Source organism: Dermacentor silvarum, chromosome 8, assembly GCF_013339745.2.
Source record: "Dermacentor silvarum isolate Dsil-2018 chromosome 8, BIME_Dsil_1.4, whole genome shotgun sequence".
Lineage (NCBI taxonomy): Eukaryota > Metazoa > Arthropoda > Arachnida > Ixodida > Ixodidae > Dermacentor > Dermacentor silvarum.
In genome coordinates, this window is record NC_051161.1 from 83483379 (window position 1) to 83507266 (window position 23888).

The window sequence follows — 23888 nt, forward strand, 5'->3', positions numbered from 1 at the left end:
TCGTGTGAGGGAATGTGTTCAACCTGGCAGAAGACATTTTCAGCATATCGTGTAGTCACGCCTACACTGCCTTTTAAAGGCAGTGTAGGTGTGACTACACCTACACTGCCTACACCTACATTTTTAAACCTCCAATTTTTATTGCACAGGTACTTTCCGACACCCAGTAGGGGCATGTAGGTTACCTTGGTCTTTATAAGTTGTTACAGTATCTACAATCTCATCAGCCTGTCTACCCACACATTGCTTTATTCAACGCATTCATTTTTCGTTTCCGCAAAAATGCAAGAAGACTCTACTTACAACTATTAAAACAGTAAGTATATGGCGGAACATGCATAAATTTTATGTGCATGAAAATGTAAAAAAAAAAAAACGTTCTGGGCTCTTATACAAAATCAAGGTAAATGTGTATTTTTACAAATTTTGAAGTACAGCAGCGTCAGCACTAGATAACGGATAACAGAAAAGTGGCGACGGAATAGCTGGCGCTACAAAATTGTCTAAACGATGGTAAACGCGCATACCAACCGCTACGGCGAACTACTCAGTCGTAAACGAAGTTAGATTGGAATATTAGGCGTTGCATAATATTCCATTCTAACAACAATAAAAAACGATAATTATAATGTTTGATTATCATTACTGTTAACCCCCGAAAGTTGATTCCAGAAATGGGGATACAATCAACATTACAATCAATCAATCAAGCGTTACTCAACACATGAAAGCTTGAGCTGTCACAGTTTGGAATCTTTAATTCTTTTTGCATCACGTAAAACGTTGTCGATGTTGCTACAAGCAAGTGTGTTGGTCATTGTGACGAGAGGATTGAGAATGACAGCTCTTTTCCGTGTCTTTCGTTGTAGGCTGTCGACACGGCGTTTCGAAGGGAACCTCTCGTAAAGTCAAAGAGGAGCAGGTAACTTACAAGGAAACGACGGACGTGGCGGTTTCCCTAGACAACGTATATTTACATCAGCACGCCTTTCAGGCAATACTGCCTTTTTCGCACGTTTGCTGCATTTGAAAACAAGGTGAAGACGATCTAAGAGGAAGAAGACACATTGGCCGCGCGCGGTCTTGTTTAACGCCCGGAATTCACGGCCGGTCCCACAGAGTGCGTTGTGCCAGGACACTGCGGAACAACAACAGGCGCGGAAGTATGAACCAGTGTTCGGACAGAACAGCAGGAACAAGTCTGTCACCACACTGCCAAAGACGTACTCCCGAACGAGAGACGTCAACAATGGAGGCGCTGTCTGATCCGAGAGTCCAGACCTACCTCCGGCACCTGGGAGTTTCCGAGCGCTCCGAGCCCACCTTGGACTACCTCGACCGACTGATCAGGGCGCACCTCGAGCGGGTCACCATTGAGAATCTGGACGTGCTGCTGGAACGACGCATCAGTCTCGACGCTGAAGCCATACTCGGCAAGGTGACGGGGAGCGGCCGTGGAGGCTACTGCTACGAGCTCAACTCTCTCTTCGCCCGCTTGCTGCTCGCGCTCGGCTACGGCGTGCGCCCGCGAGCGGTCCGTATGCGTTTCACGACTCCCGACGACTGGCCCGTGCGCACGCGCCTCTCCCACATGTTGCTGCTGGTCGAGCCGACCGACGGCCGGCGCTACTTCGTGGACGTCGGCATGGTACTGTGCGGTCTGCACCGGGCACTGCCCCTGGAAGGCGACGCGACTCCGTTTCGTGTGCGCAGGTTGGCCGCGACGGAGGCCCTCGAGGTCGCGCTGCCCACGAGCGACGGCGGCTGGAAGGCCGTCTACGTCGTCGAGCCGTACGACCTCGACTGGCTCGACTTCGGCACGTTCAATTGGTTCTCGTCGACCCATCCGGACAGCTCGATGCGACACCTCCTCTTTGTGGGACGACGATCGCCCCGGGATGACGGCTGTTGGCTGCGGCTCGTGAACGACCGGTTCGTACGCTGGTCGCCGACGCGGGGAGTCGTCGAGAAGCGGCTGATGCGGGACGAGAACGACATCCTCGAGATTCTGCGAGACGAGTTCGGGCTGAACCTGAACGCGGCGGACGACGAGGCGCCGCTGCGTGTTCGCTTGCGAGGCCTGCTGGAGAACTTGAGACTGGGTCAGAACCTCGTTCAGAAAAAACTGATGTGGCCGGAAGGATAACAGTAACGTTCTTGTCGCAGTGACGAAAATTATTTTCAGTGTGTACCAGAAAAAAAAAAGAAAGCGGAAAGAACAACTTGTCCGTGAAAGGTCTTTCAACAGAAAGACGCTGTGTGCTATTACACTAAATAAAAGCAAATGTGTACTTTTACTAATTTTCAAGTCAAGCAGCGTGAGCACTTGATAACGGATAACAGAAAACTGAAAAGCGGTGACAGAATAGCTGGCGTTACAAAATTGCCCAAACGATGGTAAACTTGCCCAAACGATGGTAAACACGCGTGTTAACATCTACTGGCAACTACTCAGTTGTAAACGAAGTTATATTGGAATATTAGGCCTTGCATGTTGATTATGAATTTGTGGAAGAAAATAAGTGATTTCATTAGATATCGGAAGTCATTTCAGAAATTTGCAAGAAATCCAAATTTACAGTATGAAGAATTTAGTGCACTTTGAGATGGAGCATACATCTGCAGATAGGCGATTTTAATCTTCGGTCTACTTTCTGGCGAAAAAGTAAAACATTTTTTAAACACCTATCTACAGATAATTTCCCAACTGTCACAACTTCGGGTGTGACGAATACATGTCGACTCTGCTTCATTCTGACTTATACGCAGTATTTGTTCTTGCGTTACGAACAATTTGTTCAAGTTAGTGTCCTGTGTTGCACGCCAGTTATAATAAAGAATGGAAGAGACGACACAAGAACTGGAAAAAGCCAACGGCGATCTGTAAAGCAGACACTGTCCTGCCAACCAGTCCTTTAAAGATGCTTCTACGCCGCTATCACGTGACCACGTGAGCTTAACTGATCTGAACGCGGTAGTGCCGCGTAACTCCAAACAGACAGCTGTTCATTTGAATGGCCGTTTCAGTGTCCACTGAAGTTCAGCTGAACTGAAGTTGAAAGTTGTTGAGAGTGCCCGTGTAACAGAGCACTTTCAAATGCCCGCGAACCTTTGCAAGGCACACAACGCGACCGGTCTTCAGCCGTAGCAGAATTCCATACTGCGGTCACCGAAATAAATGCTATACGCCAATGCTCTGAGAGCGCGTTTGCTACGAAAAAAAAAAAACCCCGCAAAATTACCAAGTGCCGAAACTGTACGATAGCGCAGTGCCAACAGTGCGCCCAGCTTCCATATAGGCCCCGTACAGTCGAATTTCCGGTTGCTCTGGCGCCATCTGCTGCATACCCCGGTCTGAATTGTGCGCCAGCTGGCGGCTTCCTCTCCACTGAGTTGTGCGTGAGGGGGAGGGTATTTCTTTCTGGTTGCACGCTCATGAGCGAGAATCTCTCGGGCATTCATTGGATTGGGGTTCTTGCGGTGGCTTCCCGTCCCAGTCGAGTCTGCCCGGTTAATAATGCCTGGGGCTAGCCAATAGGCCAGTTCGTTGCCCTCCAGTCCCGTGTGGCCTGGACACCATACGATCAGGTGATGATGGGCGAATTTTGTCACTATTATCGAGTGACTTGTTTTGGTCACGTGGCCCCTGAGAAGCATGCGACACGCTTCTTGTGAGTCTGTGATTATGGTGGCGCACTTTTGCGAGCGTTCCGCGTGAGCGAGGGCCATTACCACGGCGAATATTTCGGCAGCCGCCGTAGTCCCTGCCCTGACAGATGCTGTAAATTGTTCCTGGGCTTTCGTGTCGACGATTGCCTCTGCGTACCTCTTGTTTGTTTGTGCTTCGCTGTCTTTAGGGTGTGCGCTCGGATACGCGGCTGCGTCAGTGTATATTGTGTTGCTGGTCGGATTATTTTCATACCTTGTTCTAATATGTCGTGTGCGTGCTTTGCGTCTTGCTTTATTGTATTCCGGGTGCATGTTTTTGGGTATGGGGGCCACTGTTATTTGAGCTCGTGTTGAGTTTGGTAGTGGTACTACTTGTTCGCTGATGCATTGTGGGTGTGGGGGAATACGTGCCTTTGTCAGTAGGGCCCGTCCGGCGTGAGTGTAGCTCAGGCGTTCCCTTCGAGAGATAAGTGTGGCTTTTTTTAGCTCTTCGGACGTGTTGTATACCCCTAAGTCTAGTAGGCGCTCTGTAGACGTCCCCTTGGGTAGTCCGAGGGCCGCTTTATATGCTGATCTTATTATGATGTCGATCTGCCTCTCCTCCTCGTGACTAAGGAGGTGGTTGGGCAAGCCGTACGTGACTCGGCTTATCACTATAGGGCTTGGACCAGCCATAGCGTGTCGTGTTCGTTCATGCCCGCGTTGCGATAAGTTACGCGGCGAATCATTTGTGCGATGTTATTTGTGGTAGTTTTGAGCGTTTTGATGGCGTGGGACGCTTTCCTACTACTTTGGAGCCAGAAACCCAGGACCCGCATCGTCGTGACTTCTTGGACTGCGTGTCCTTTCACAACGACGGAAGAAAACGACGCCGACGACGACGATGTGCGCGCGTGTTCTTTCGCGATTAGACCATGCATGTGAGTGATCTCGCCAAATCGGCGATGACCCAGTGGTATTTCGAAGATGCGTCGTGCCACGATTGGGCCATGTACGGCGAGCACGTGGCGACATGCTTCGTGGAGAGACACGCGGATGGTTAGCGTGAGACGGAAGACAGCAGGCCGACGTGTCGGACGCCGACAATCAAGGCTCCAAGGAATGCGGCCGTCCCTGGAGCTGCCGCCCGACCGTTTCCCTTGGCCAAGGCGTTCACCAGCACGAGTAATGCAGCTCGGAGCGTGGCGTGGCCTGCTGTGCTACCACTTGCGCGACCATTGCGGATCGCGGGCAAGGCGTCTCCTTGGTCAGCGGAGCAGCGTTCGTGGCCAGTCTAATGGCCGCATATACGCCGAGCACTGCGGCTCGCGTGCAAGCTGTCGGCGGGGCAGGCTGACCATTCCTGCAACCTGAATTGGGGCTCGGGTGCATGCAGGCTCACTGCTGAGCGGTCGTCCCCGGTTAAGCAAGTGCCATCTCCTCACCATCCGACATCGAGGCGTGTCCGACGTCGTCACGTCATCGCCATTCCGCAACGCCATACGTCATCGCCATACGTCATCCGGCAACCTCTCGTCTCCTGTCCGCGTACTGTGAGCTGCTACATGTTTCGAACTGTGTCTCTCGAACTCATAGCAACCTTTTGTTATTTTAGCACGTTACGTGTGTCATGTGCCTAACGTCCTGTCCGGTGTAGTTTGGCTTTTTTTATAAATGTAGTTTGCGTTTTATTGCGATAGCAATTATATGGACACTCAAAAGCAGATTTCTGCCGTCGGCGTCGCCGTCGCCGTCGCCGTGAGGTTCCGTATGACGTCAATGGAGATGAAATCGTCACCGCGCGCCGAACGCTGTATGTGCGAGTGAAAGGGCGCGAGGGGCGCGTGCTTTCACGGGGAGTGAACGCACAGCGGAGAACAAACGCGCGTTCTGCGCCGTGCTCGCTTAAGGGCTGCAGAAGTAGGCGTCTCTTTCCTCCTTTACAATCATCATATATGTAGAGCAAACGCGCCTTCTTCCAACGCGCGAGAGGCCGTGGGGGAGGGGGGAGGGAAGGGAGGCGACGTTTAGCTGCGGCACCAAGTGCCTATTTATATCAGAGGCCCCGGCAACAGTCACCAACCCCGCACGCATTTTGAGCGAACGCGGGTAAAACGCCGACGGCGTCGACAACAGTTCTGCGTGTTGCCGGTGCTGCTGCATGTCCAAGTTTATACAGCTGATAAAGCTACTATCATTACTCCGTATAGCTCTCTACAAATTTGCTATCGCAATTGATGCTTCGCCTTTCAGGTGAAACTGCGACATTTTTTGCATCACGAGTACGACTCCTTTTCCTGCGTCCTTATCGTCAGCGCGCGGCACGACAAACAAGTGTGACGAACGTCCTTTGTAATTCTTTTTATACAGTGGCTCCACAGCTCAGCCGGCTCGATGCGTATTCTTGCCCGCGCGCTACACTTCGTCTCAGCCACGGTTGAAGCCGTTTTGCTTTGTTCCCCAGCTTCTCTTATTTTTTGGATACGCCTATGGCATGCACTTCGTCGGCAAGCGTCGAGATTGACGGAGGTAAAAAAAAATTACTCCATCTCCCGATAAAGGGAACCATGTGTGGATGCGAAGGAGCGGGGAGATGGTTAGCTTGAGCGGGAAATGGTTTCACGTCAGCAGCACCGAGCGCTCATCGCGGCGCTGCACAGGAGAGAGAATGAGGCGCGCGCGCTCCATCATTTTCATACCGCGGAACAACTGTGGCGCCCCCAGCGCAGTATGCAGCTGTCGCACCACCTGTCGAGCGCGCCGCTCCGGATTCCTAGAGCAGAGAAAGGGGGGAGCGAAGGAGAGGAAAGAGAGGGGGAGGGGACGCGCATGTGCTGTGGGGGTGTGGCACACGGGTACCGCTCCGTATAGAATTCCTAGAGGAGACGAAGGGGGAGCGTAGGAGTGGAGAGAGAGGGGGAGGGGACGCGCATGCGCTGTGGGGGTGTGGGACGCGGGACGACAGACAGAGCCGCCGGCAAGAAAGGCTTCATTCGAAAAAATGTCGCAGTTTCGCCCGAAAGGCGATGCATCAATTTCGATAGCAAATTAGTAGAGAGCTATTCGGAGTAGGGATAGTAGTTTATCGGCTGCATAAACTTGGACACATTCGCTTATTAACGGGATTAACAAGCGTGGTGTCAGCGCGCACAAGCAAACATGAATAGATCACAATGAATGACCGCAGACAACGACTGTCAAAACGCTGGCAGCAAGCGCAGCCGCCGCAGCGGGCGAACTTTCGTGCGGTCTATCGCTTCAACGGATACTGAGCGCCGAATGCACAGCGCATACAAAGGTCAGAGCCGTGTGGAGATAACAGACGGTGCGGGCGACCACCACAGCCTCGGGCAAAGTACGAGCGCAGTTGTTGGCAGAAAAGAAGCTGTGCCCTCCCACCCTCCCTCCCGCGCTGCCTTTCCACTTTCTTGCTTTTGCGTGGGAGATTAAGTGGCAAGTTCCCCTTACGCCCGGTTGCAAGATACGCCTTTGGTGCCGGAGCACAGCGTCGCCCCGCTTCCCTCCCTCCTATACCCCCACGGCCTTTCGCGCGACGGTCGCGTTTGCTTTCCGCCGTGCGTTAGCTCTCCGTGATATCGCGCCTCCCCCGCATGCTTTCGCTCGCGCATACGGCGCGCGGCGACGATTTTATCGCCCTTGGACTTTATACAGAACCTCACGGCGACGGCGACGACAACGGTGACGCCAACGGCAGAAATCCGGTTGAAGTGTCCATATAATTGCTATCGCAATAAAATGCAAGTGGAACCGGCGATACTGCTGCCTAAAGGACTGTCACAACCACGAACGCCAGCCCGGGATTAAAGTTGTACAGGTTTCCTGGCAAGTCATACGAAATTGAAGGGCAAAAGAAATGGATCGCAGCTGTGAGGAGAGGAAAGTATGTCAGCTTCTTTCATATTTGTCAGAAGGCTTCGTTTTGTAAATCGTGCTACACATGCGCGTTTCACTTGTGCGACGCCAGCGGCCATGGCCAGCTGTTGAACATTTAAAATAGATTTGTCACGACTGTGCTGATTTGACGAGTGCTTGCCGTCGCCTTAGCATTCGGTGCGATCAGGATTGCGCTGGCATGTGCGATGAGCAATATTTTATGCCAAGGAAGCGTATTTTATGCTGGCGAGCGCTAATTCATAGACGATCCTCGTTTCGGCCGCTGGCGCTTGAGAGGCGCGGTTTCACAAGGCGCAAGTTTAGGGGCAAAGCTCCTTAGGGCCGAGTCTTGTCCGTCCCTCGTGGCCCGTCGTCCGCAGCTCTGGTTTGCATGGAGTCCGCTAGGGGCGCTGCGGCGCACAAGGGCGTTCGTTCCCGACGCGCGTTCTCTCTCTTCAGCCATGGATGATAACGGTCGCTTCTGATAACGGCGCGCCCGCTATAGATGAAAAGGCGAGAGTGGCGGCTCAACTGCAAGTGGAGTTGAGGGCTCGCAAAGCTGCTGCAGCACGGCGACGCAGACAACAAGCGGACCCGGAGTCTAGGGCGCGGGAAGCTGCAGCAAAACGGCAACGCCGGCAAGCGGACCCGGAGCTGAGGGCTCGCAAAGCTGCAGCAGTACGGCAACGCAGGCAAGCGGACCCAGAGCTGAGGGCTCGCGAAGCTTGCACTTGAACCGAGCATTGGTGCCACCAACCTCAGGTAGCGAACGCTTCCGGCGTTTTGCCGCCACTTCCCGCGCTATCGCATGTACGGATTCACGGTTACCCGAATGATCCCCCGATGCTTCGCCCACTCATCATAATTCACTTCGTGGATGTGCGGTGTTTTTTTTTCTTCTGATTTACATTTGCGATATAGCATTGCAAAAGCAAAGCGCGGATGCAAGCAAAGGAACCCATACTATAGGCTTTCCCATGCATTTTATATGAAGGCCTATGTATACTTATGGGTAGGCATAAACCTGATCATATGGATATTCTCTCTGATGAATTTTTAATGGTTCATTATCACTTATAAAGCTGCCAATCATTTAATATACACTATTATCACGATTAAATATCTTCGCAAATTACGCATTTCTTGAGCAGATACGAGGGATTACACTTTTCGCGTGACGGACAGATTGAGCTGGGCTACTCGCCAAAAAATGCTTAGGCATTAAAAAGACCGGATAAATAAGGGCTCGTTTGTCTCACTTGCCGCGCAACGTGACTCGTAGTTTCACGGATTACATCAGCAAGTAAGTCACGGTTCCGTGTTCAGCAGTGAGCCATATGGCAGACCACTTACATCTGCTTTAAAACCGCTAGAGTTTTCTTTTGGCGGCGTGCCAGACGACGACGAAGTACACAACGTTGGAGCACCGCGGTTGTCACACAATGCCAATCAAGATCACGCCCTGATCCGGATCACATTTCTTAATTTCGATAAAGCATGGTCACTGCCACACGGTGCAAGAATCCGAATCGAGTTCGTTTAGCTCTCTTGACATGACTGTGCTGACGACAGCCTACGAGTGAGCGTGTAGCTACACGCGGTCCAGATCGAGCTGTATGACAATCTAAAGTAACAGTGTGACATCAAATGATAGGCCGCGGCGTGAGTGAGTGAGTACGAACTTTATTGAGGTCCTGAGGAGAAAGAATTAAAGCGGGGCCGGAGGCGCCGCCAATCATCGCGGCGTACAACGCGCCGGAGCGAAATGACGAATGCATTGCGAACAGTGAGGCGTCGAATAAAAATCGGTCAACTTCAATGTTTTCAGGGTGCCCGTTTAGTGACTTCAATTTTAGTGTAACAGAAGAAATCATCACCTCAAGGATGATTTCGTATAGTTGCTTTCCCTGCTGCGAACAGCACTTCGCGTGAACGTCCTCATCGTCCACTTCTTTCAGAGGCAACATGCGAAGCAGCGTATAGACCTTGTCTCCGCTGGTTAACGCTGCACCATTAAAGTACTCGTCGATTCCTTTAATAGGCCTGAACCCCGCAAAATCTATTTGTGACATTAGAGATGACCACGCTTCCACTTTCACGTACACACACGCACAAAAAAATTGTCGTAGTTCCACCCAAAAGGCGAAGCATCAATTGCTATAGCAAATTAGTAGACAGCTATACGGAGTAAGGATAGTAGTTTTATCAGCTGTATAAACTTGGACATGCAGCAGCATTAGCAACGCGCAAAACTGCTGTCGACGCGCCGTCGGCGTTTTGCACGCGTTCGCACCCAACGCGCGCGGCGTTGGTGACTATTGCCGGTGCCCCCGGGGGCGGCTCGGAGGTTTTCGACGAGATCATAATGCATGGGACACTCGCCGAGCAGCGTCGGAAATCTTACCCACCTTCTCGCCTCGCAACGTTTTATTGCGATAGCAATTATATGGACACTCCAAAGCAGATTTCTGCCGTCGGGGTCGCCGTCACCGTTGCCGTGAGGTTCCGTATGACGTCAATGGAAATGAAATCGTCACCGCGCGATGATGATAAGTGGTTCTTGAGGGAAAGGGAAAGGTTGGCGCTATCTTCTGCAGCCCTTGAGGGAGCACGGCTCAGCGCCAATCACCGCGCGCCGCCGAACGCTGTATGTGCGAGTGAAAGGGCGCGAGGTACGCGCTCTTTCACGGGGAGTGAACCCATGGCGGAGAACAAACGCCCGTTCTGCGCCGTGCTTCCTTAAGGGCTGCAGAAGTAGCCGTCTCTTTCCTCCTTTACAATCACCATATATGTAGAGCAAACGCGCCTTCTTCCTTCGCGCGAGAGGCCGTGGGGGGGGGGGGGGAGGTGGAGGGAAGGGAGGTGACGTTAAGCTGCGGCACCAATTGCCTATTTATATCAGAGGCAGCTCCGGCAACAGTCAGCAACGCGCACGCATTTTGTGCGAACGCGGGCAAAACGCCGACGGCGTCGACATTAGTTCTGCGTGTTGCTGGTGCTGCTGCATGTCCAAGTTTATACAGCTGATAAAGCTACTATCATTACTCCGTATAGCTTTCTACAAATTTGCTATCGCAATTGATGCTTCGCCTTTCAGGTGAAACTATGACCCCTTTTTATACAAATACGCATTTGGTGCCGCAGCTAAACGTCGCCTCCCCTCCCCCCCCTCCCGTCCCCCCACAGCCTTTCACGCGACGGAAGAAGTCGAGTTTGCTCTCTATATATGGTGATTATAAAGGAGGAAAGAAACGCTTAATTCTGCAGCCTTTGAGGGAGAACGGCGCAGAATGCGCGTTTGCTCTCCGACGAGCGTTCGCTCCCCGTGAAAGCACGCGTCCCTACCGCCCTTTCACTCGCACATACAGCGGTCGGAGCGCGGCGACGATTTCATCGCCGTTGACGTCATACTGAACCTCACGGCGACGACGGCAGAAATCTCCTTTAGAGTGTCCATATATCGCAATAAAATGCCAGGCTGCGCGGCACACGCAACACAGTCACAGCGTATAAGCTAGGCGAGCGTTTCGACAGTACTACCTAGTAATTTGAGTCAATGCCTCAGAAACGCGCTTGGGACGCCGTCGCGCGTGCAAGCCGACGCGTTCTATCGCCGATGGCTAGCGCCGTTCGGCCCAGCCAAGCGGCCGACAATGCAACTACAGCTGTCACATTCGCTCTCATTGCAACGTACGCGCCAGATCTAGCGCCATCAACGTGATCCCGAGAGTCCGTCGGTATGTTAGCGCCATGTAGTTAAGGCGGCAGCAAAATTTACAGTGTCAAAAAGGTTGCGTTTGCCGGCGCCTTAACTAGATGGAGCCACCATACCGGCGCAGGCTTGGGACCGCGTTGTTTGCGTTCCGCGTCTGAATCGCATCTCGTCGTCTGCGCCTGCGTAGGGCGCGTTTATAGTACATTTTCCCGCGCTCGGATAGCAAGCGCTTGCGTGGTTCAGTGGTAGAGTATCCGCCTCCCACGCTGTAGGTCTGGGTTCGATCCCGGCGGAGAGCGGGTACTTTTTTAGGGGCGAAGCTCCTTAAGGCGGCACCCGTTCGTCCCTCGTCGTAGTAGTAGTGTGTAACCAGTCTGAGAAAAATGAGAAAAAAAATTCCGAAGTTGTGTCCGTAGCGCGGAATCGAACCAGGGACCCCTCGCTTCCGAGCGCTCGGCGTTAGCCCACTACGCCACGAAGCACCCATAGACACAAGCACCACGATGGCAATAAATACCCAACATTAACGAAAGGCCGCGTTTCTAGCGCGTTTCTAACGCGTTTGTGCTAGCGCGTTACGGCCCGTGTAAGAAGCTGGTGTAAGACGCTGTGGCCTCTCCGCCTTACCTTCAACGCGTTTCGAACGCGCTGCCCAAGGCGGTGGCAAGTCAAGTTCAAGTCGAGGAGCGTTTATGAATACGGGGGGTATACTCTCTCAGCAGTCATGTGATGGCGTCGGCAAACGCGGTGCACGTTCCGGCATGTGTAAATGGCTGCGTAGGACGCTGTGGCCTCTCCCCCTTACTAGAGAGTACTGCACGTTTCTGACGCGTTTGTGCTAGCGTCCCCTTAAGTGGGAGATCCGATGATTCCCTCCGGAGCTTCGCCCACTCATCATCATTCACTCCGTGGATATGCTGTGATTTTTTTCGCATGCGATTGCGGCTACGGGGCGGCGGCAGCGGCATCATCGCGACCCGAAACGGCTCTTTGAATGAGCCCATAACAGCTTAGGCTGTAAAACCGGGACGTCACTGCTTGCCAACACGGTTCGCGGGCAGTGTGGACTTTGTCTAGCTGTGCCTGGCAAGTGTGAAGGCGGAGCTTAGTCGTGACGTCACCGGGAGGTTAAAGCTCGGAGCCGCCGCGACGGCGGCAGGACACTGGTTGACTCTGTGGCGAGCACATGTAGCCTTGACATGGGACGACCATAGAAGACCCGTACACCCGAAGAAGAAACCGCTCATCTTGAAGTGCGTCATGCGGCCAAGCGAGAATCTGCGCGTCGGCGCCGAGCCGATTCACAATACCATGCATAACAGCACTTAGCATTGCCTAGCAAAGCTTAGCCAAGCCTAGAAAAACCTGGAGAAAACTACGTCGATCACCAGCTCCGCTGTTTACTCCAGCCTTGCACCACTTGTGCAAGCAGCCCACATTTTTTTTTTGTTCAAAAGACGGGCCCGTCGTATCAGTTTTAGGCGTGCTCGCAAGTGATAGTAGCATGTTCTAAAATTTACTAGGTCGCCAGTTGCGGAGTTTGCCCGTATACACGCTGAAGTGGCGGCGTTTGATTCAAAGATCGCTGACATGCAATTGTTGATATTGCCGTAACCGAGATCGTTTGTTTCTCTTTACTTTCCTTTAACTACCCTCCCTGGTAAGGCGTGGCTGCTGCTTTCTGCTGTTCTTCCTATGCCAAGGAACACTAATATTAGGTCAAATTGCATTAGTAAACTACGCTGACCACTCCTACGTACCCTAAGAGGAGACTTGGCAATTCAGTATAGACAGATAAATGAAACACGCGGGGCTACACCGCCGTCAAGTTTCCGCAACAGCTCGCTGTGACGTCATCGAGTTCAGCAGCGTATAGTCGGGTCTAATAAACTGTTTATCGGTAAAGAACTGTTGTTACAGTGAAAAGTAGGCAGACGTGCAATGTAGCAAGTTTCGAGAAATTTTGCTGTCCCCAAACATCCCATCTGCAATAATAATAATAATAATAATAATAATAATAATAATAATAATAATAATAATAATAATAATAATAATAATAATAATAATAATAATAATTATTATTATTATTATTATTATTATTATTATTATTATTATTATTATTATTATTATTTATAGAACCTTGAAATTCGTGACGTTGCACTGACGTATATTTCTCGGCAGGAATTTCAAGAAATTCGAGTTTGGCTTCGTTTTCTCGTTTAGTGATCGAACTGATGAAATGTAAATTAGAAAAGCCATTTTATCAAACTGAACTTATTTAGTATCGCTTTTTAGCCCGCCTATTAAACTGCTTTGGCGGGTGAGCACGTTGCCACGATCCCGCGTGGAATATCAAGAATCTGCGTGTTCTTTTTCTTTCTGTTCTTTTAATGCGAGAACATTACTTGGTTCATTGTGTGACCCCGTCGTCATTAGAAAGTCATGGCAGAAAAACGGCACACAAGTTACGTCATCTTCGTCTAACTTAAAAAAAAACTAAAAAAAAAAAAAAAAAAAACATCAGATGGTGCTCACTTTAGCGAATCCGCCGCAGCGGCGGTGCCGGCCGTACGGGGAAAAAGAAGAAAAAAGAAAAGAACCATAACGCTCGCAGTCGCACAGCCGCCGCTGCACGATAATGAGGAAGTAAACGCTTTTTGCAGATTGCGATAATGAGGAAGTAAACGCTTCTTGCAGATTGCGTGGTTTCGAATCGCGCTACGAACGTATGCGCATGCTGCCTCTGAGACAATGATGCGTTCAAGGCGTCCGTCCTACGGAGCTATGGAGTCATCCTCATCCGAAGTTGAATCGCTCTTGGCTATACATCATCAGGCGATACAGCAAAGCGTGGCCGGAGGCGCCAGTTCACTGCCGACGAAGTACGAGACCATTCCAACGCAGCGACACTACTCTGATCACAAGGCCATATTGCTGTCGATCAACTTGGACCTGCAGACGCCGTCGCCGGAGCCCATGAACGACGACGACGACGAATAAAATGCAACGCGCTTCAAGTACCCGTCGGACCACGACTACGATTCCCCCCCTCCCGAGTATGAGGTGGAGTTCGCCTACGAACCCGACGCCATGGTGCCGCTCGGAAAAGCACTCTCATCGCTCGGCAAAATGGTGTCACCGTGCTGAAAAGTAGTGTCATCGAGAAAGAACACGCCACGCAATGTGCGTGAAACGCTACCTTAAAAGGGGTTGAGACATCAAATTTGTGGCTTGCGCGTTGTTTGTTTCAAACGTTTCTTATTGCTCCAGAAAGCATGATACACACTGGAAGGTTCATATATTCTCGGTAAATAATTCAATATCGCATTATTTATGCATGTGCACCATTTTCGGTTTAATTCGGTTTCTCGGCGTCGAGTTGGACAGTGACGTCACTGGCTAGGAAGCTTGGTCACGTGGGCCCACAAGGCTGTGACGCACGCACTGCTGCATCGTCTGCTCTCGCACACACGTTTTGTACCAGCGCAGACAAACAAACCCACGCCAGGGGCCGGACACTTCGACTAGTTTCGGTATCTGAAATAAAGCGTCCGCCATTGTTTTGGTAGGAAGCGAAAATTCAGCAACTTTTGCATGTGTGGCCCTACCTTTCCAACCTACGCATGAATAAAGTTAAGTTATGCAATTATGTGTTGAAAAAAATATGTCCTTGGCCATTTTCGTTTTTTTAACACCCTATATATTTATCCAGACTCGGCCTTCGTTGCGCCGAAGGGCGGCGCTCTCGCTCTTATCTCGTCTGCTGCCATTCCGTTCGTCTGCTCCAGCCCTTTTCGCTGTCCACGTGTGAAACTTTTTAGAATTGCAGGAAAGCGAAAATTTTGGTGTTTGTGAGTGCGAACATCTGAAAATGTCGGCGAAACTAGGCACAGGACACAAGGCGTGTTGTGCTGCTCTTTGGTGCCGCAACTCGGGAAGGAACAGCGCAGCCAAATTTTTCCGCTTCCCAGCGGACGAAAGGTAAGCACACTTTTTTTCGGTACGAAGAATCATGTGCTGTGCTTATCAAAACGGCCACAGAGCGAACCGAAACATTTCTGCCCTTGCTTTACAGTCATTCTTTTTCCTGGCACTGCGCATTTTTCAGTAACGTTGTAAGCATGTAAAGCTACTTGTGGACAGTTTCTGGTGAGCCGGTTGATGCCAGCTGACGCTCAAACGGAAATTTCGCTTCGGTATTGGTTTTTTTAGCGGTGGACCTGCATTTTTTTTCTTCGCGAAGAAATCTTGCAAAGTATATATATGTTCGCCGAACGCGCTTATTCGACGAACTGGCTCGGCTTCAGAGCATTCCGACGAGCAGTTCCTTGGGGTGACATTACCACATTTGAATGTTTAAGAAAGAAGCCCCCAAAATAATTACGTACGAGCGACTGCTTACATTCCGTGTCACGAGAAGTTCATGTTACCTGCGCTAAGGGCGAGCTTCGCTTCACTTTTGAACTCGTGACATATTTTCTCGCTTTTTAGCACTCTATATATTAGTGTCGCTTTTATGTGTTGTTTATTGATATTCATGGTGGTACCTGTTTCATTTTCTAGGTGTGACGTATGGCGGAATTACGCCCAAAGAGCAGATCTTGAGGGACTCGCACGGGAGCAAATGTACAACGGCTACCGCCTCTGCTCGGACCACTTCGCTGAAAATGCCTACGCCGACCCTGCCAAAACACGACTCCTGTGGACGGCTGTTCCCACTGCTGCAGTGGAAGTGGGGTCCCCGATCGACGAGGGTAAGAAAAACAATTTATTAGCGGTTGCGAATGTGTGCGCATTTGTAGGTCGTTTTCACGCGCCTTATCGCTTGATACATAATTCACGTTCCATATTTAAGCATGAGTTCAAGGTGTGTCCTTTACATTGGATTTCATGCAACCAGCTTAATGTACAACTGCCTTCCTTCGCTACCTCCTTAACCGAGACCGATTTCTACCCTATCTTCCAGGACCCTCCCGGGCAGAAGCCACAGAAGCCACGGCTGGTTCGGCTCAAGACCACCCTGCCGGCCAAAAGAGCGTCGTCCAGGTTGTAGGTATGCAAAGGCCGACTTGTTGATTTTGGGCATTAAGGCAGGCGGCGTGCATTCTTGCTTTGTGTAGAACTAGTATGCAAGATACGGCGCAAAAGTGAACAGCACGGAGCGCTTCTTTCTTTCTTTTTTCATGTCGTCTGCTACGGCTTCGTGTGACGTTACGCCGCGAAATTTGTTGCGCGTGCTCCAGGGAATTGCGTTCTTTTCGTTTTTACTTAATATTCGATGATCATGCGTGGTAAAGGGTGTTCCAAACTGCTGGTGTAGCTAACGCTGCGAATATTTTCCAGCTTCCTGACGCAGCGAAAGATGCGAATATCTTCTTTTCACAACGACAGAATTCACGCTCGTAAGAAGACGCAGCCCACTTGGCCTTGCTGTAAGCGGCATATCTGTCGCCCGCCGTTGTCGCTTATCGGACATGGCGTTACACTTTGAAACACGAGGTCGCAGAAATAAATTGAGTTTCGATAGGACCGAAGTTAACGCACGCCGCCGATGGTCGAAATATTTCGCAGTCGGTTATTACGGCGTGTCTCACGCACGCATCGTGGTACGTAAAATCGCACAATTCAATACGACGAAGCTAAGTCTTGGGTACACGCTGCAACGATCTCCATAATTTTCGTTGTATAGTAGAAATTTTACAGGAGCAGGTGTGCGCGTGCCGGCGCAGAGCAGCTTTTAAATTATTTTGACTTAATTACCTCTTGTGGGCTGTGTAGGCAATGGTAAAGCGAAAGTAAATTAAAAAAAAGAAACTGCAATACTACAATGTTCCTAGCCAGCTAATGAGACAACACCAATGCTAAACATGTTACGTAATTGTACAATAGCAATACAACTTTGAGCAAAGCTTAATGTCTCTTAGAGGAATATTTTTAGTTGAAGTCATGCAAAGATACACAATCGAAGCTGACCCGCATAAGTTGGAAGCGCCATTTCGCGAAAAAAGTGCTGAGACTTGTTTAAAACATGTGACCTAAAATGCTGCTCATTTCCCCCTTATTTCCAGAAGATGGAAAAAGAAAAAGGAGCTGGCAATGTTGGGCTCAACGTCCTCGTCACCTGCTCTGCATGATCAGTTCATTATTCACGAACGTGTTACTATGAACCTTCGTTTGTGGTGAATTGTACTGTGTACAAGCAATGAACGTGGTGACCCCTGCAGCGATAATCTATATACGATGAATTGTGTGAAGACTTCTCTTATGTTTGTGTAACCAATACAGATGCCAACATTTGTATTTACTGTACGAATTACACAGCTCTGTGCTATTGTGGTATGTATTGAGTTGTATCGTTTGCAATACGTTGCTAATAAAATCAGTGAATACACCACATTTTCCGACTACTCAATTTTCTTGCTCAAACAAAATTGTCACGCTTCGAGCTTGCTAGCTCGCGTGCATTTTAACTGAGAAATATTTCCTAACAAATGTTTCGTGGACGTGCTCAACGTCCTAGAAAATTAGCGACCGAAAGCTGTAGAAAACAGTATATGCAGCAGCAACACAATCTAAAAAAGATGCAAGCGGTGCTCTTTTCCGCTTGCGGCTCACAAAGCGGTCGCGCGCTCGTCGAGCGCATAGCAGATGATGATGATAAGTGGTTCTTGAGGGAAAGGGAAAGGCGACGCTATCTTCTGCAGCCCTTGAGGGAGCACGGCTCAGCGCCAATTCGACAAGCAGCTCGGCGTTTCCTCCTCTCTCATCAACAAAAGCGTTGCCATAGCATCATCAGCAATTTATTTATTGTTTATTGGTTTCACAGTTTGGCCTACCAAACACCAGGGGACAAATTGGCGCTAGTGACGCAAACATCGTTTACCCGGGGGGTATACCAGCTGACCTAGCCCTGCCCACGCCGACAGTTGCCATCGCTAGCTGCGGCAGCTCCAATTCCGACTCTGCGTCTGCGTCCGATGCAGCTTATACTGCACTTTAGACTCGAGGCTCTCGAGGCTTGCCCCGTATTGTGGGTCACCGCTCATTGTACGTCACTCTAACGTGGTATGACGTCAGTAAAACGCGTTACGCTTCCAACACAGTGACGTCGATGTTAATCGCGCTAGCGATGGGTCTCGATCGCGAGAACCAGCATTTAGGCACTCTTTGGAAGCGAATTAAAATATATTTTAAACGTTTTCTGTGTCCTACACTTCATGTTGAGTGTCCTTTCATACAGAGGAAGCCTACAGCAGGCCTTTTATACCCTCAAAATTTGGTGTCTCAACCCCTTTAAAGGTAGCAATATCGTCGCTAGGCCTTTTCCGGTTCCCTTCAAAGCTAAAGCGGACAGCGCTTCGAAATGAATTACCGACGCTCACAAGCCGCAATATTTTCTTATCGTTGTTATCGCTCTTCGCAATAATTGCACACAAAGAAGAAAAATGCGCTGATATTAGCGGCGCCGTCGGCTGCGATGCGAGCACAGCAGAGCCGGTCGTCTACTGTCGATAGCCGTGCACTGCAGCTCAGCTGCAGCCGATGTTTTCGTTGCCGGTGGCGGAGGCGCGCAGCTTCGCGGTCGTCGATTTGCCCGTTGATCCTGCAGCGGGCGGGGCGCCAGCCGAACTGCCATCTACTTTCGGACACCTGTCGCGCGGCAGACGTTCTACAGCAATGAAGGCCGGTTCACCGTCCGTATATGTGCCGCTAGCATGGCTAGCGTGGACGTGCCTTAACCGGAAGTAGGCAGTGTTTTGAGAAGCGCGTTGGCGATGGCGTATGTCACGTGACTTTTCGAGTAGCACTCAGCGAGGAGGGGAGACCAGGGCCGCTATTTTGTAGCGATGACTTTAAAGTAATAATGCCTTTTCGCGCTTATCGCGCTTTGTCAGTGGTCAGAGCGACGGTCCGCTCACGATATAAACGTTGATAACGCGAGCGGACCGTCGCTCTGACCACTGACAAAGCGCGATAAGCGCGAAAAGGCATTATTACTTGAAAGGCATCGCTACAAAATACCGGCCCAGCCGACGAGCAGAGTAGCGAAGGAAAGAGTAAAACGAGCGAGGGCCGTTTTTCGATCATCAAACGCGTGTAACTCCGCTATTACGGCACCATTTCGAAAAATTCTCGCGGCTACGTGTTCGTTGTAGACTCGTGCACAACTGCAACACCACAACTAAATTTCGACCTCTGGGTGGTTTAGGGGCCCTTTAATGAGAACTCCACAAATATAGAACACAGCTGAGAGATTGCAATATGGTCAGTTTGTCGTCTTGCGTTGTTGCGACCTCATAAGCAGCGACATTACACCCGGAAACATAGCGCGCCAACACTGCACTCAGCCTCATTTCGCCGTAACACTAAACTTAGCGACATAGCTCAGCGACAAACTTAGCGACAAGTAATGCTCTCACATTTACACGTCATAGGAACAGCTTAGGCGCCCGCGTAGTTTTTTTTTTTTTTTTTTAGCTTCCAAATCAGTTATTACGAAAGGCACGCTTTCGAGTGACATGAAGCTGTGGCTCGCGCTGAACAGCTGGGATTTAAAAAAACAAATAAAAAACAGACAAAGAAAGGAAAGAACAGAAAACATTTACGACCTATATCTATGCAGGCTTGACAGTGTCGCTTTCGCCGTTTCCCTTCAGGCCAATCACGTGCGACCCGGTTCAAGTACGACTGTATTCTCGCTTGCGTTTTTGGCAGCTGCAAATTGTTTAGCGTGGGTGCCTGAAGAGAAAACGCGCTAGTGCGCTCATGTAGACTCTGAAAAGCTGCCTAACGTGCAGAATGGCTGAATGCACCTGAAATCATTGTTTTATTGCCTGCTGACTTCTTCATTCTTCTGTTTTTATCCGACGTTTTAGACTGCTTTAAGATGCTCCCAAAGTAAGTGTTAGGCTTCGGGCGCTCATGTATGCGGCAGCCTGTGGTACTTTTGCATGTATTTCTTTCTACATGAACGACCCAACTCGTCTTCCGTGTGCTTTCTTATGTATAACGCATATACGGGGGGAACATTTCAAAGCTTTACGGAATTTTTGAAAATTCAGCTCAAGGACAAGAATAATGGTATCTGCCACATGCAATTTTTTAATGCTTTCATAAAAAGTCGCAGGGCTCACATCAAGGCCACGGCGGCCGCATTTCGAGGGTGGCGAAACGCAAGAATGCCAGTGTACTTAGATTTAGGTGCGCGTTAAAGAACCATGGGTGGTACAAATTATTTTGGAGCCCCCACTACGGCGTGCCTCATTATCACATCGTAATTTTGCCACGTAAAAACCGATAACTAATTTCGCCCCCGTCGAAATGCGGCAGCGGCGGCCGGGATCTGATTAAAAAATAAATATGATGATAATTGTGAATGACAGCGTTTCCCGTGCGATATGATAGCGCAAGGCCAGTAGTTTGTCCGATAACGTCTGTGGGGAGACTTCTAAGGACGGGTGAATCGAGAACAATGCTCACATACTGCCGGAGCTACAGGCAGTCATTACACAACGCATTGCACCTGCAGGTAACTCCAGCAATTCTCCACCAGATGCTTAACAATATGGACCGTCGTGTGCGGGCATGTGTTCAACCTGGCGGAGGACATTTTCAGCATATCGTGTAGTCATGCCTACACTGCCGTAAGTACCCTTCGAATTTTTAAACCTCCATTTTTTATTGCACAGGTACTTTCCGACACCCAGTAAGGGCATGTAGGTTACCTTGGTCTTTATAAGTTGTTACAGTATCTACAATCTCATCAGCCTGTCTACCCACACATTGCTTCATTCAACCCATTCTTTTTTCGTTTCCGCAAAAATGCAAAAAGACTCTACTTGCAACTTTTAAAACAATCAGTAGGGCGGAACATGCATAAATTTTATGTGAATGAACATGTAAAAAAAAACGTTGTGTGCTATTATACAAAATGGAGGCAAATGTGTACATTTACTAATTTTCAAGTGAAGCAGCTTCAGTATCAGATAACTGATAATAGAGAAGCGGCGACGGAATATCTGGCGTTACAAAATTGCCTAAACGATGGTAAACGCCCATATCAACAGCTACTGAGAACTACTCAGTTATAAAGGAAGTAAGATTTGAATATTAGACCTTGCATAATATTCGCATCTAACAACAATAAAAAAACGATAATAATAATGTTTTCTTAATACTGTTGATTCCAGAAATGGGGATACAATCAACATTACAATCAAGCAATCAAGCGTTACTGAAAACATAAAAGCTTGAGCTTTCACGGTTTGGAATCTTTAAATTTTGTTTGCATCACGTAAAACGTTGTCGATGTTGCTACGAGCAAGTGTGTTGGTCATTGTGACGAGAGGATTGAGAATGATCGCTCTTTTCCGTGTCTTTCGTTGTAGGCTGTCGAAATCGCTTTTCGAACGGAACCTCTGGTAAAGTCAAACAGGAGCAGATAACTTACAAGGAAACGACGGACGTGGCGGTTTCCCTAGACAACGTACATTTACATCAGCACGCCTTTCAGGCAATATTGCCTGTTTTCGCACGTTTGCGGCAATTGAAAACAACGTGAAGATGATCCAAGCGGAAGAAGACACATTGGCCGCGCGCGGTTCTGTTTAACGCTCGGAACTCACGGCGGGTCCCCCAGAGTGCGTTGTGCCAGGACACTGCGCAACAACAACAAGAGCGGAAATATGAGCCAGTGTGCGGACAGAACAGCAGGAACAAGTCTGTCACCACACTGCCAACGGCGCACTCCCAAAAGACAGACGTCAACAATGGAGCCGCTGTCGGATCAGAGTGTCCAGAGCTACCTCCAGCACCTGGGTGCTTCCGAGTGCTCCGAGCCCACCTTGGACTATCTCGATCGACTGATCAGGGCACACCTGGAGCGGGTCACCTTTGAAAACCTGGACGTGCTGCTGGAACGACGCATCAGCCTCGACGCTGAGGTCATACTCGGCAAGGTGACGGGGAGCGGCCGTGGAGGCTACTGCTACGAGCTCAACTCTCTCTTCGCCTGCTTGCTGCTCGCGCTCGGCTACGGCGTGCGCCTGCGAGCGGCCCGTTTGCGTATCACGACACCCGACGACTCGCCCGTGCGCACGCGCCTCTCCCACATGTTGCTGCTGGTCGAGCCGACCGACGGTCAGCGCTACATCGTGGACGTCGGCATGGTGCAGTGCGGTCTGCACCGGGCACTGCCCCTGGAAGGCGACGCGACTCCGTTCCGTGTGCGCAGCTTGGCCGAGACGGAGGCCCTCGAGGTCGCACTGCCCACGAGCGACGGCGGCTGGAAGGCCGTCTACGTCGTCGAGCCGTACGACCTCGACTGGCTCGACTTCGGCACGTTCAACTTGGTACTCGTCGACCCACCCGGACAGCTCGATGCGGCGCCTCCTCTTGGTGGGACGCCGATCGTCCGGGGACGACGGCTGTTGGCTGCGGCTCGTGAATGACCAGTTCGTACGCTGGTCGCCGACGCGGGGAGTCGTCGAGAAGCGGCTGATGCGGGACGAGAACGACATCCTCGAGATTCTGCGAGACGAGTTCGGGCTGAACCTGAACGCGGCTGACGACGAGGCGCCGCTTCGTGTTCGCTTGCGAGGCCTGCTGGAGAACTTGAGGCTTGGTCAGAACCTCTTTCTGAAAAAACTGATGTGGCCGGAAGGATAACAGTAACAGTTCTTGTCGCAGTGACTAAAATTATTTTCAATGTGTAACAGAAAAAAAAGAAAGCTTGAAGAACCAACTTGTTTGTTGAAAGATCTTTCAACATAAAGACGTTGCACTGTTACACACAATAAAGGCAAATCTGTACTTTTACTAATTTTCAAGTCAAGCAGCGTGAGCACTTGATAACATATAGCAGAAAAGCGGTGACAGAATAGCTGGCGTTACAATATTGTCTAAACGATGGTAAACGCGCATGTTAATATCTACTGAGAACTACTCAGTTGCAAACGAAGTTATATTCGAATATTAGGCCTTGCATAATATTTTTATTTTGTGGGAGAAAATGAGCCATTTGAAAATCATCTGAGGAATCAGCTGAGGAATTTGCAAATAACTCCAAATTTATAGCGTGAAGAATTTAGTGCACTTTGAGATGGAGCATACATCTGCACATAGGCGATTTGACCCTTCAGTCTACTTTCTGGCAAAAATAAAGTACAAATTTGTTAAACACCTATCTACAGATAATTTCCGAACTGTAACAACTTCGCGGGTGTCGAATACATGTCGACTCTGCTTCATTCTGATTTATACGCAGTATTTGTTCTTGCGCTACGAACAATTTGTTAGTGTCCAGTGTTGCACGCCAGTCTAACAAATAATTGAAGAGACAACATAAGTACTGGCAAAAGCCGACGGCGATCTGTAAAGCAGGCACTGTGCGGCCAACCAGTCATTTAAAGATGCTTCTACGCCGCTATCGCGTGACCACGTGCGCTTAAACTGAACTGAACGCGGTAGTGCCTGTAACGCCAAAGAGGCGGCTGTTCAATTGAATGACAGTTTCAGTGTCCACTGAACTTCATCTGAACGGCTGAAGTCCACTGAAGTTCAGTGGAACTGAAGTTGAAAGTGGTTGAGAGTGCCCGTGTAACAGGGCGCTTTCAAATAATGGCGAATTCTT

The 23888-nt window shown here is 49.9% G+C and overlaps 1 protein-coding gene across 3 annotated transcripts; it reads left to right on the forward strand.

Annotated features, from left to right (window-relative positions):
- Window positions 1-836: 836 nt before the first annotated feature.
- Window positions 837-23049, forward strand: LOC119462730 (arylamine N-acetyltransferase). 3 transcript variants are annotated; one of them, XM_049673183.1, is made up of 2 exons: window positions 837-922; window positions 21699-23049. In XM_049673183.1, exon 2 carries the CDS (start codon window positions 21943-21945, stop codon window positions 22705-22707), a length of 765 nt encoding a protein of 254 aa, XP_049529140.1. In that variant the 5' UTR covers window positions 837-922; window positions 21699-21942; the 3' UTR covers window positions 22708-23049. The 3 variants fall into 3 exon arrangements, with proteins under 3 accessions (XP_049529140.1, XP_049529139.1, XP_037579944.1); XM_049673182.1 differs by lacking the exon at window positions 837-922 and adding an exon at window positions 1028-1438 and having other exon boundaries at window positions 22216-23049; XM_037724016.2 differs by lacking the exon at window positions 837-922 and adding an exon at window positions 20625-20901 and having other exon boundaries at window positions 21646-23049.
- Window positions 23050-23888: the final 839 nt, after the last annotated feature.

Coding starts and splice junctions, on each gene's coding strand:
- LOC119462730 (XM_049673183.1), top strand. CDS start 21,943: ATGAGCCAGTGTGCGGACAGAACAGCAGGAACAAGTCTGTCACCACAC.